At 46.5% G+C, this 12,946-nt stretch overlaps 1 protein-coding gene across 1 annotated transcript in view; it reads left to right on the top strand.

Annotated features, from left to right (window-relative positions):
• The window catches only part of LOC147734664 (uncharacterized), a 5,992,067-nt gene that overhangs the window by 5,679,849 nt on the left and 299,272 nt on the right, over positions 1-12,946 (top strand). Inside the window, exon 41 of the mRNA XM_086952471.1 lies at positions 10,206-10,323. Within this exon, the coding sequence (XP_086808597.1) occupies positions 10,206-10,323 (118 nt within the window). The remainder of the gene's footprint in view (positions 1-10,205; positions 10,324-12,946) is intronic.

The following is a 12,946-nucleotide window of genomic DNA, read 5'->3' as shown; positions in this document are numbered from 1 at the left end:
CAAGTCCCAAGCAGATAAACACCGGAGACCGGGGCCGTTGTACAAAGCTGGGGATTTTGTGTGGCTTTCATCCCACAACATGCGTTTCTGGAAACGCAGTCTGTTTCATCCTAAATACGTCTGCCTGTATCGCATCGAGAAATGCATCAGCCCGGTAACCATGAGGCTTGCGTTACCCTCGACAATGCGGATCCATCCTGTATTCCACATATCGCTGCTGAAACCCTCTGGCTCCCGGACATCCTCTTGCCGGGTTGATGTGCGGGTAGAGGCTGAACGCGACTACGAAATAGAAGGAATCCGCGATTCCAAATGGAAAAGGGGCAAACTATGGTATCTGGTAGCATGGAAGGGGTATGGCCCCGAGGAACAGTCATGGGAGCCGGTGGCAGGCATATCAGCTTCAAGGATGCTAGCGGCTTTTCACAGAAAATATTGCGCTAAACCCGGCCCTTCTGGGGGACCAGTGTAAAGGGGGATGTACTGTCATGTTCTGCATCGCTATCGCACTGGACAGGCGACAGGAGACCGGTCGCGGCGTATTGCCAAAACGCAATAGACTACAAAAACGGCCGCAGAGGGAACTACAAATCCCGTGAGTCTATGGCCGTGCATGCGCGAACATCCGTGATGGATAAAACAGTGGCGGCGCCGGGAGAACGCATCGGATATTGACGAATGCCGAAGGAAGACGCCGGGAAGGTAAGGGGCTCGCATTCCCTATTCTCTGTCTTCATCCGATAGCGGACCCGTTTATGCCTTAGGTGCTCTTAGTTTTGCAGCGTTTGCATACCACGCCCCGTAGAGGACGAAACAGACTCCGCATACTACACGCACCCTATGCTCCGGTGGTAATTGACTCGGACAGTAGCGCGCTGAAACGCCTTCCGAACCACCAAGCCAGTGAGAGCTAAAAGCAGCAGCTTACAACCCCTGCGCTATCACGGAACACCAAGCCCCAGAGGGGGCTAGACTGAGTCGAGGTGATGCTCATAGGCGCCCTCAAGCAAATCAAGCTATGGCAAGGACAAGATACGATATAGCTAAGTCTTTGGGCTTAGGGCAATTACTAATACCAAAATAACGACAGTCTTTGGTGCATACTTAACCAGGACTTACTGTACCCCACGTTGGAAGGTGCTGGGACCAGCATCACTGCGGGGGACGGTTTAAGAACAGCTGGCTAGTTGTTCAAGGGTCGAGTGGCATTGTCGGCCACTGCTTAGCACAGTTCCCTCCGTTGGGGAGTGTCAGGACGACACTCATGAGGAGGATGGTTCAGACGACAACCTTAGTATACATGAGTTGTGTAACTCATTGTTTTACATGAATCTCTATTATCGTTCTTTGAGAGTATAAGGCCTGACCCAATTCATCCTAGTCTGCGACTGCATTCTTTCTGCTATAGCACTAGTAGTAGTGTTGCGTCATCATCCAATCCTGTGGGCAGTCAGGGTTTACACTAAAGGAAATTCTTTTACCTTATTTGTCTGTATACAGTCAACAAATTCAACCATCTCAAACCTCTTAGCAAACTTATAAATGTACATAAAGCTCTTCTTCTGTATTTTGACCATTGGGTCAAAATACAGAAGGATCCTACTTTGAATCGAATAATGTGTCACGATTTGGGCTGTCTCAGACATCTCTCTCTGTTCCCCCTCTCTCAGTCTTGATGGCACCTGATCTAGAGCAAAATATCGCAGATCCTCCAAATTATTGGCACAAAATTGCTGGAAATGCCTCACCATGGTATATTCCTGATCCCCATTCTTGATAGCTTGCACATGTAGCAAGACCCTCTGATGTACAGGTAAGATGGTCTTCCTATGTACAATTTGAACAGCTACATTTTTAAGTGCATACACTACGAATTGACTTTTACAATTTAAAGGTTTGTTGATATCCCACTTTTTATCAGAGAATGGCAGGGGTACTTCTATGGTGTTCTCCCCATATGTACACGCCTTGCACTTGTGTCACTTCCTAAAACCCTAACTCTCGCTAAGCCAAGTTGATATTCAAAGTCCTGGGTTATTTGTTATAAGTTCTTCCCTTATGGATCTGGCCCTCCGAAACATTATTAGAGAACCTCCCCATAACTTTTGTTTTAGGAAATTGTCACCACGTAGAACATGCCAGTGCCAGTGCTTCTGCGTTATGAATCTCAGCTCTCTATGCTGCTTACTGCATCAAGTAATGAAGCGTATTTGGTGTTCTTGATCTTTTGGTACCTTTCTAACCGATCTATTTGGAAACAGCAGCTGCACTCTCTGATTACTGTTGGCATTATCCATTGCTACCTCCTCTGCTCAAATCTCTTTGTGAGCTGCTGTTGTGCTTGGGACTATTGGGCAGGACAGCTGCAGTTCCTCAGCATTCTCAATTTTTAGCATAAGGAATGCTGTTGATCAATTAAACTTGTGTTGCCCGCAGTCACCTTGTGGAAGGTATTGGTGTTAATTTTGCCCTCCTCAATATACACTGTTAGATCAAGAAAATGAGCTTCATTGCTGCTTATGTTTGATGTGAAACTGAGATTCAAGTTGTTCTTTTCAATGCTTTAAATAAAAGCTTCCGCTGAATTTGAGTCACTTCTCCAAATCATAAAAAGATCATCAATATAACGGGTCCTCAGACATTTCCCAGGCATATTGTGTGGCAAGCACCTGCTCCTCCCACCAGCCCATATGCAAATTAGCATTACAGGGGGCAAAGCAGGTGCCCATTGCCTTCCATCACAATTGATGATAAAGGTCCTTACCAAACAGGAAAATGGTGTTTCTTAGGCACCACCCCAACATGCTAACTAGCATTCCAGTGTGCCTGTATAATTTCAAGGATCTAGATATTTCACAGCCTTGATTCTATCTTCATGTGAAATTCTCTTGCATAGCGTAGCTGATGGTACTGTGTACATGTCTGCACTGAGCAATAATTGCAAAAGACAACTTGCACAGTGACAGTTATGATATAATAAGTATCTCTGTCTTTATATGCTGAAGAGCATATAGTACTTTCACAAACGTGAAACTGAAAAATTAGCAAGCAGTGAAAGAGGTGAGGATTTTGGGATACTCCCTAACCTAGGAGGAGAACCAAGCAGATGCCTTGAAAACAAAAAGCACATCTTGAATGATTCAGTGGTGGTCCTATCCTCTTAGGACCACCCCAAGCGCAGTTATTGGCAAAAAACAATCCCAACCAAAGGCCGTGCAAAGCATTATGGGACGAAATTAGCAGTGGGCAGTGAATATTATATAGTATGCAATATCAGAATAATGCTACAAAAAGCTGCAGTTCAACTGGTGGTTACTAGATGTCCCTCACGAGTCAAATGCAAATGCTTGATGAAAGGGTTTCAATGGTTTTGCATTTGACTCGTGAAGGACATCTAATAACGAGTAGTGGAACTGCAGCTTGATGTAAGAATAATTTCAATGCTTTGCATTTGACTTGTGAGCGACATCTAGTAACGACTGGGTGAACTGTAGCTCTTTGCAGTGGCGTCACTAGGGTTGGTGTCACCCGGTGCGGGTAACTCATGGTGTCACCCCTCACGACTTATCGCATGTACCTCCTCCGCTACGAGTCCGCCAGTGGACACAGTTGGCAAATAACGGGACCATACAGAATCCTTAGTAACGTTTGTAAATTTAGGTCCTATATTTACGAAGGCCATAGAAGAAAAATTGAATTCAACAAGGCCTATTCACAAAATGCATTTGGAGTTCATAAAGTAGTGCTCCTGTTGAATTTCTTTATGACACGAGTTTGTGAATTGTCCTCAAAACATCTAAAAGTGGAATAAATGAGAACACTATGGGAGTATTCAACACAATTAGCACAAACAGAAAGGACGCTGTGTTTACCATTTGGGTGTTGGACATTTCTGGACTGGCTAACAAAGGCATGTAAGAGTATGTTAAAGAGTACTACTCCTGTAGAACTACCACTTTAGTCTGTCCTGATACGGCCTCACCTCCGCTGCACTGTACTTCCAACCTGCCTGGCCAAAGACAACAAATATTATTGACGCAGGTATCTTTGCCCCATTGAGGGTCCCATTACCAGTGGTTTGGAAAACAGCCCGGTGTCTCTCAATGTCACTGATATCATGGTAATTCTTGGAATGGGGGATTTATTTACGCCAATGCTAGTTGAACTACAGGACTTTTATAATAAGTGGGGAATCACCATGCATGCACACTGCAGGAAATTCAGCGCTCGTTTCCCCCTGGAGTTTTACTGGAATGTATGCTATTTTCAGCAGCTGCAGGGTGTGCACGAGACGCGCCAGGCCTGTGGTATTTTCAGCGGCTGCTGGATGTGCACGTGACCCGTAGGGCCCACAGTGATTCTTCGGGCCGGGTATTTCCATTGGAGCTGGTAACTCCTGCTATTGCCCTATCTTAGTAGCGCAGCATTTTGAATGGGGGCCAGAAAAGTAACTTTCAGTCAGAGTTTTAGTAAGACGAACAAAAAAGAAAATCATCTCTAGTTACACTCAATACATGTAAACTGTCACTACGGTGGAACGGAGACAGAAAGAAAGACGCATACACTGGCGCCCTATCTCACAGACCGGAAAAAAAAAACATTCAAATGATGCTGCAAATGGCATCACATCAGTAGCATGGGTAGCTCTTGACTCTATTACCTGCCTTCCGAACGTCTGTCCATTTCGTTTTGCCTGTCTGTTTTTCTTATGCCTGTGTAGATGTTGTAAAGTGCTCTGATACCCACGATTCCTGCCAGCGCTATATAAAACTCTAAATAAATAAATATTAATAAATAGCGACTTACATACATTTGGCTCCACTCCATGTAAGTCTACACTTTTGATTAACTTTTGTCTCTGATTTTATCAATAGTTAAAATAAGTAAAGTTACTCAAAAGTGTAAGAATAAATTACACATTTAAATCACTCACATATGTAGGTTACCTTTTGGATCATTTGTGGAATGCCTCCCACCCCTGACACAATATACAGCCCTCTTAACTTTGAATAATCCACGTTCAGCTGTGTTGTCTGGTACTTATATTTGCATATTTGACCTGTTCTTATGTCATTATTCCAAAAATTAACCTATTTGATTATTAAAACGGTTGTGGCCTTCCAATCCACGCTCGTGTCGAGCTTATAGTATGCAGTGAAGCATGATTATGGCAGTAGAGTCAGTTAGAGGGAGTCTTTTCAGACTCTGCTTGGGAATGCGCAGGGAGAGCCTGAGTGATGCCCAGGGCGCATAAGTTTGCCCTGGTTGTCGAAGCACACCGATCTGCCTCGGCGGGTATTCTGTCCCAAATAGGTCCAGTAATAAGGTGTGGAGAGAATGTCAGGACGTCTATCAGCTCGCAGTGCCTCCTCATTCACGAGTACTGAAACGAAGAAAAAAACTGCACAGTAAAGCAGGTGAACTGGCCCCCGAAGACGAGAGAGATCAATCCTTGTGTAAAAATGGTAGTTAGGCGGCAGCTGAAGCCTCACGGCGTGCGGGGCTTTGTTAGAGGCAGATAACCTCAGTCGGAATAGGCCCGATCGATGAAACCGTTGCAATTAATCCACCCGAGCCTCCAAGGCAGCGGTGAAAAAGTGAAGGCATTCAATGGAGCAAAAGTATTTTTACATGTGACGAAATTCTGTTACGGTGATGATATTGCACCTTTTTTTAACACTCCACTGTGGTGGTTACTGGGCCCCTACCGTGGGGGTTCAGCAAATAGCCCAGCAGCACTCCCCTGCCGAGAATGTCTACAGACTCTCCATTCTCAGTTTAAGCGCGTGATAGGTGGCGCGCATCAGAGGAGCACAGCGCGGAGGCTGGGCCAGGGCCGTCATTGGTCGCACTATAAGATTGACGGCCCTGGGACCCACAAACTGGTTACGCCACCGCCACAGCGCATCGCACCTTCACCAAAATTATGCAGTGGTGCGTGCGTGCGTGGCATGCAATGCAGTCGTTGTTGTTGTAAGCAGCAGGTGCACTTGCACAGTGCAGTGCACTAATAACTGCACGTAATTGGTGTCACCCCAGGTGATGGTGTCACCCGGTGCGGCCCGCACCCCCCGCACCCCCCTAGTGACGCCGCTGGCTCTTTGTAGAATTATTTTGATACTGGATACTATAATATTCACTGTCCACTGCTAATCTCGTCCCATAATGCTTTGCAGGGCCTTTGGTTGGAATTGTTTTTCTGCCAATAACTGTGCTTGGGGTGGTCTTAAGAGGATGGGACCACCACTGAAGTTCCACAAGATGTGCTTTTTGTTTATGCTCTTTGTTTTCACGGCATCTGCTTGGTCCTAGGTTAGGAGGGACCCCAAAATCATCACCTCTTGCTCCGTTAGCATAGCGTAGTATTATGCCCAGGGTTAATCCTATGTCCCTTGCTTTTGTGGATTTATTACTGAGCTGCTTTGTGTGTAAGTCCTTTAAAGCTTGGATGACTAGTTCATTAAAGGAGTCAATCGAATCCTTTGGTACCATAGGTAAGAAAGTGGATCGTGGTCTGAAAGGTGTGATGCGCTTATCATGGATTTGGAGGCCTTGTACCATTAAAAACATATCATCAGATACCTCGTGTATAGTGCCCATAGCTAAACTGTTCAAATCTCTCAATACTAAGTCTGAAACCTGCAGAGCAGTGATGCTCTCTACGTGTTCAATTCTCCTCATCTCTGTGGGTTTAACAACTGAAAAATATTTAGCAAGCCTAAGTTTAAAAAAAATTTAAAACAGTAAATTCTGGTTTGCACATAGTCCATGTCTTGGGGGGCGCAATAAGAGAGGCCATGTGATAGAATTTGCAATTGATCAGAATTTAATACCAAGTCAGACAAGTTAATGATATTGACACTCTTATCTGCATTGTTCATTTCCTTTTGTTGGCTGTGTTTTTGCTCACAGACACTTCGTGTTCTTCCTGGTCTGCGACTCTTCCTTTTCCTCTTCCCCCCGTTTCTCTTCTGATTGACCATCCTTGCCCCCGTAAGGGCCTTAAGTTGCTATGGCGATCCCAAAAAACACAACTCATCCTCCACAGAGGGAATACTGCCCGTTGGTCTTAATTCATCACCATCTATGTATATATATATGCTGCAGAGTCCAACAATCAGCACAAGAGCTGCAATACCAGCGGCATGGAGGCTGCTGGATGCAGGGTGCCAAGAAGACTTTGGGGGCCCTGTTGCTTTCAATAAAGATCTCTGGTTCAGAAGAAGAGCTGCAGGATTAGTGTAGGAGAATTCCTGAGAGTGATCACAAGCAAGAGTGGTAAGTTGGATTATGGAGGGATGCCTGGACACCATCGGTTGGGTCACCCAAGGCCGGGGGCGTCGGGTGCAGAGGTTTCTTTGGGCATCGGTTGTTCTTACCAGCTTAGGTCCGGGTCGCTGGGACCCCTCGGGTTGAGACTGCAGACGTTGGGTAGAAGGTCAAGGCAGGTTAGGGATTACATTTCCCAATTCAGGATCACTGGGGGACCTTCATGTAGTGTTGGGCCACTCAAACTCGGGCCGTGGGTGTCAGGTGCAGAGTGGTGCAGAACTGCAGAACCAGCTGGACCTGAGGTCTGTGTTGAAGTCTTTGGTCGAGCAAATCCAGTGCTCACGAGAGACAGAGTCTGTTTAGGAAAGGCAGAGAAGGTCTTCTGAGTCCTGGATGTCTGCTGCCTGTTGGACACACCAGAGTTTTCCTGGGTGCAGATCGAAGTCAGGACAGGCTGGTAGGGCTGGGACAAAGCACTTGTCATCCTCTTCTTCCTTATTCAGGAGAGCTCTTCAATCCGTCTTCTTTCTTCTTCTTCTGCAGTCTGAGGAGGCAATGTTCAGGGTCACCCCTCAATACTAAATTTAGGGGCGTTACAGGGGTATGCGGCTTGGGACAAAAACATCCCTTCCTTGGGGTGAGTGCAACCCCTAATATGCCACACTCTAGAGGACGGGGATATGAGCCTCTCCCTGGGTGGCTGGGAACCCTCATCTTCAAGATGGAGGGGACTGAGATGTGTGCTTCACCTCGCTTCCCTCGCCAGAGGGGGGCAGCAAAGGTGGGCACACCTCTTTCCCTAACTTGGTTTTCCCACCAATTCTCCTGCCTAAAGGAGGGGTCAGAACCAGTAGGAACCTATTGCTGGGGGTAACAAAGGTCAGGATCAGCTAACAAAGGCAGCATGCCTTTGAAGCTTCCCCCTCATGGACCCAGCCCATCCTGGGGGAGGAGACATGATACCTCAGCCCAGGAAATGCTTTGTTTCTGGACCCAGAGAGCGGAGGTACTCTACCCAGGATTCCATAAACCTGCTTTTGTGTTGGCAGAATATGGTTAGACATTCAGTAACCACAGCAGGGCTGTTCATTTTATAGGGAGTGTCTCTAAGATGTCCTATGAGTGCTTTTTACATTAAATCCCATACTGGCCTAGGGAGCAGGAATGTTTGCAACCAAACTTCCCAGGTTTCAGTAAAGCCATTGTGGAGCTGTGGAGTTCGTAGTAACCAACTCCCAGACCATAAACTCTTTATGTCTTTACTGCACTTACATTGTCTAAAAATGGACTTAGACACTGTAGGGGTGCAGTGCTCATGCAACTGTACCCTCACCTGTGGTGTAGTTCACCCTGCTAGAGCGGTGGCTTACCTAGGCCCCAGGCAGTCGATTTCAGGCATAGCACACACGGTGTGTGCCATGTCGACTCTTCACGTTTCTCTGCACCAAGACACGCAGCCTGTAGTGGCAGTCTGAGGGTGTCTAGGTGCAGGGCCTCTAAGCGTGGCACTATAGGTGCTGCAACCCTCGAGTCCTTCGCTGGTCACATGGCCCTTGGTATCTAAGCTACCTTTTACAAGAGGCTTACCTGTGGCTATAGATGTTCCAATTGTGGGTACAAAGGTGCAGTTTTGGGAAAGGAACACAGGCGTCGGGCCTCGAGACCAGGCCCCAGCATACACTTGGTGAAGTTGGCATCAGGTATCTGCCAAAAAGTTAGGGGATAACTGTGCAAAAAAGGGTAATTTCCTACAGCATTTAATTCAAAAGTTAAGGAATCTGTGGCTAGATATCTCTATCGGATGAATAATTTACTTACCTTCAGTAATGCATTATCTGGTAGGGACATAATTTAGCTGCAGATTTCTTGACTCCCGCTCATCCTCCTTGCTCTGCGAATGGATTGTGGCGTTATGATTACACACCTTCAAGGACCCTGGATTCTCACACCATTGGTCGGTGTTCTTATTCTGTTTGCTTTACGATGTGGTTTGTCTTTCCAAACAATATCTTTTTCTGGGTATTACCATGTCTTTTTTTAAGACTTTGTAACTATTACTAACAAAAATGTTTCTACCCTTTTCCGGCACACTGTTTCCACAACCAGTTTCTATGGTGGCTTCGATTGTTGGTGCCGAATCTGGACACAGAAGAAACTGATGTCAACACGTTGGAGGGCATCTTATATGGACTCTAGTGACATCACTGGCATGGACGATGTCAATTCGGAGTTGCGCAGTGCCATATAACGACATGCTTTTATTTTGTAAACAACAGTGGTCCCATGCATAAGTAATATTCTGACAACAATCAATGTAGACACAATGGATACTATATTCGTTATGACATGTCCAGCCGGACAGAGGTCCCAATCTTTTACTTTTTGGAAAAATCAAAAACAAAATTCCTTCAACAATTCTTGGTAGTGGGGCACAAGCCTATACCCTAACACATACAAATTGGCATAGTGAACAAAATCACAAACAAAAAGAGCAGGACTTTTAGGCAAAAGCTTCAGATTCCTGTGATTTGTAATATAACAGGAATTCAAGTCACACCATTACAAGCATATGACACATGGTATACGTTTTAAGTATATGGTATTCAGGAAGGTCGATGGCGTTTCGATCCCACTATATAATCATGGGGATCATCATCAGGACATTAATAATGCCTAAACAGTATAAGCCTCTATCGCCGAATACGCCCAACCTATTGAGTCGGGCAAGGTGAAGGGAGTTGGTAAAATTGTCCCCATTTCCTTCTGCACTTTTAAGACTTATGGAGAAGGGTTTGGGGGGAGTTCTGCAATAGTTGTTAATTATTTAGCTATGCATGAAATTATTTTAAAATAAAAAAAGGTTAACTCAGGTTTGCAAATATGTGAATAATCGAGCTGAAACTAAACAATTTTAATATTTCTTGTCATTTCAGTTAGATTTTGGGGACATATTTGTGCACCAGTGCATCCACACAATTGAATACTGCCTGGGATGTATATCTAACACAGCTTCCTATCTTCGGCTCTGGGCTCTCAGCTTGGCTCATGCACGTAAGTGATGGATTTGTGGGTTATAAGAACCTAGAAAAATAAATAAGTTGTTTATAGTATCTTAGGGGCAGATTTACAAGCCCATTGCGCCTCTTTTACGCCGTCATTGCGTCACTTTTATGACGCAGTGGCGGAGCAAAAGATGCACCATGCTGCGGGGTATTTACAACGTGATGCATCTGGGAGACGCGTCACGTTGTAAAACCCTGCTCCAGAACTAGGCTTTATTGTAAATCTGCCCCTTAATTGGTATGTTGTGGCTTAGTAAGAGGACACATTGGCTAACTGCATTCAGAAATCTGAAACCCTTGCTGTTGTGCCACAAAACATACAAAAGGTATGGCAGCTGGGACATAAAATAGGCCACTACAACTCTAGAGGCACACAGTAAGCACATTCTTAAACTTTCTCCACTTATCATCTTGCCTGAGACCTTTATATAGACGTGAGATGCTTGACAGTCACGAAAACTGTGTAGTTGTTTTTTCCCTGCCCCTCGTTCATTCATTTGTACAGCAGTCCCTTTCTTTTGCTCCATGTTTTATTTTCTAAAGCTCTAATTAATGTATTTATTTTATATTTGTGTAACACCAACCTATCCACTAGGGCAGTTGAACACTTTGCTATAACAGGAAAAACAAAGATTGATACCCAATTTATGACAACAGTCAAAATAATAGCAGTAAAGTGGCACATGCAGCATTTGGAGAGCAGTGATGTTAAGGTTAGTCTTTTAGATAGGTTCTCAACAGGTGGGTATTCCGTTCCTTCTCAAGGAGTGCCCGGTGTGGAGAGCTGGGAAGCGCCCTTGGCATGCTGGGTTTTTTGGGAGAGGCGTAAGAATGATGGTGCAGAGATTATAGCCAAATCATTTGAGGATGCATCCACAAGGTGATTATCTCAATCCCTCCAGCACAGTAAGAGGATGCCACAACCAGCTCACATGGAAGGGGGAGACCTCTCGATCACCCCAAACGTATGGCTGGGTGCCCCGATCTTCCGGGAAACCTTTGCAGGCGGGGGGCGTGTCCCCGGCCGGTATGCCCAAAGTGGCGTGGTTGGAGCACGCCCCCGCCGCCTAAGAGGGTTGTCCTAACACCCGCCTGGAAGTCCGTACACTTGTGGGCGGGATGGGCATGCTGCCCCGCCTTCCTGCTGCAAGATAAAAGGCGCGGGAATCCAGGCAGGCGTCCTCTTGTTCCTGCGCTCTGAAGGCTGCACCACTCATCGCTCGTGAGCCCTCAAGGGAACAAGCTGCAGTTTTTGAACGTCGTAATCGTTGTTTTTTCTGTTTCAGTCGTCGAGGCATATCTGGGATGCGAGGAGCTGCTGGAAAACAGGCAGAGATACAACAGAACATTGGATATGCCTGGAAAGAAGAGTGGAAAGAGCTCCGAGATGGAACGGATGCTTCGCACACTGGTAAACCAAGTGTCGGCGATGGACAGAAAATTTGGTAAAGTAGACCGACTGGGTCGCGGCTTAGCGGCGCTCCAGAAAAAAGTGGAAGCTCAGGCGTGGCCCTCAGGGAGACCTAAGAGGATCGTGGGACCTGCTTTGCTGAACGTTACTCTAGGGGGAGATAAGGGGAAAAAGAAGAAAGGGAAAGTGGGTCCTAGCGAGGCCCCGGTCCTGATTGAGGTCCCACTGGTCCCAGTAACACCAGCGGCCAGCCCGGTACCCAAAGGATGGAGGATTGCCAATCCCTGTGATTAGCACACCGCTCGATAAGGATCAAGTGCCCCCCAAACTGGCGATGCATCTAGCGGCGGTGTTGCCTTGGTTGAAGAAGGGAGCGGGGGATCCACGGCTGCAGAAGATCCAGCTGAGGAGGCTAGGCAAATTATCGACCAGCTCAGGCAGGCAAGGGGCTCTGGGGCAGCGAACGCGCCTTCTACTCCTCTGCAGGTGGCGAACCCAGCCGCGGTCGAGAATCGGAACAAGTCGACGGACACGACCGGAGGTACGACAGAAGATGGTAAGAGGTCGCTCCCAATAATGGGGGAGGGCGCTGTACCTTCAAGGCGGGAATGCCTGGCACAACATGTTCCTATGGCCACAAAAGAGATGGTGTGGGCGAATAAATACATTAATACATTTTCATTGTTAACGGACAATCGTGAGTTAGAATATGACAAGACCCAGAAAGATTTGTGGCACCCCAGTGAATGGAGGGCAAAAATGGCAGAATTCAGGGTGGAAGAGTCAATGATGAACTGTATCAGGGCTTTTTCTGTTTTTGTGGCAATTATGGGTGAGCGAACACCAGAATTGTTGGGAGACCTTGCTTGCTACCAGAGCAGGATCACGGGCTTCCATGAGAAGTATGGAGGGGACGCATGGAAAGGGTATGATGTGTCGTTTAGAAAAGCGAAAGAGTTTAATGAATCACAGACTTGGGATTTTTTGGACACTGTATCTTGGCATGCGCAGTTCACGCCGGGCACGGCGGGTGGATCAGGGTCGAGTGCAAACGGCTTCAGGGCTTTTCAGCAGAAACATCCACAACCCTTTCGACCAGCCCACGGGGGAGATGCTCAGTCTAGATCGGGCGGGAATGGGAATAAGCGAGGAGTATGTTGGGGTTTTAACAAGGGAACGTGTAGCAGGCCGCAGGGAACAT

This window comes from Lissotriton vulgaris, chromosome 1_2 (assembly GCF_964263255.1).
Source record: "Lissotriton vulgaris chromosome 1_2, aLisVul1.2, whole genome shotgun sequence".
Lineage (NCBI taxonomy): Eukaryota > Metazoa > Chordata > Amphibia > Caudata > Salamandridae > Lissotriton > Lissotriton vulgaris.
Note: the sequence above shows the minus strand (reverse complement) of the source record. Positions and strands in the feature narration are given on the sequence as shown.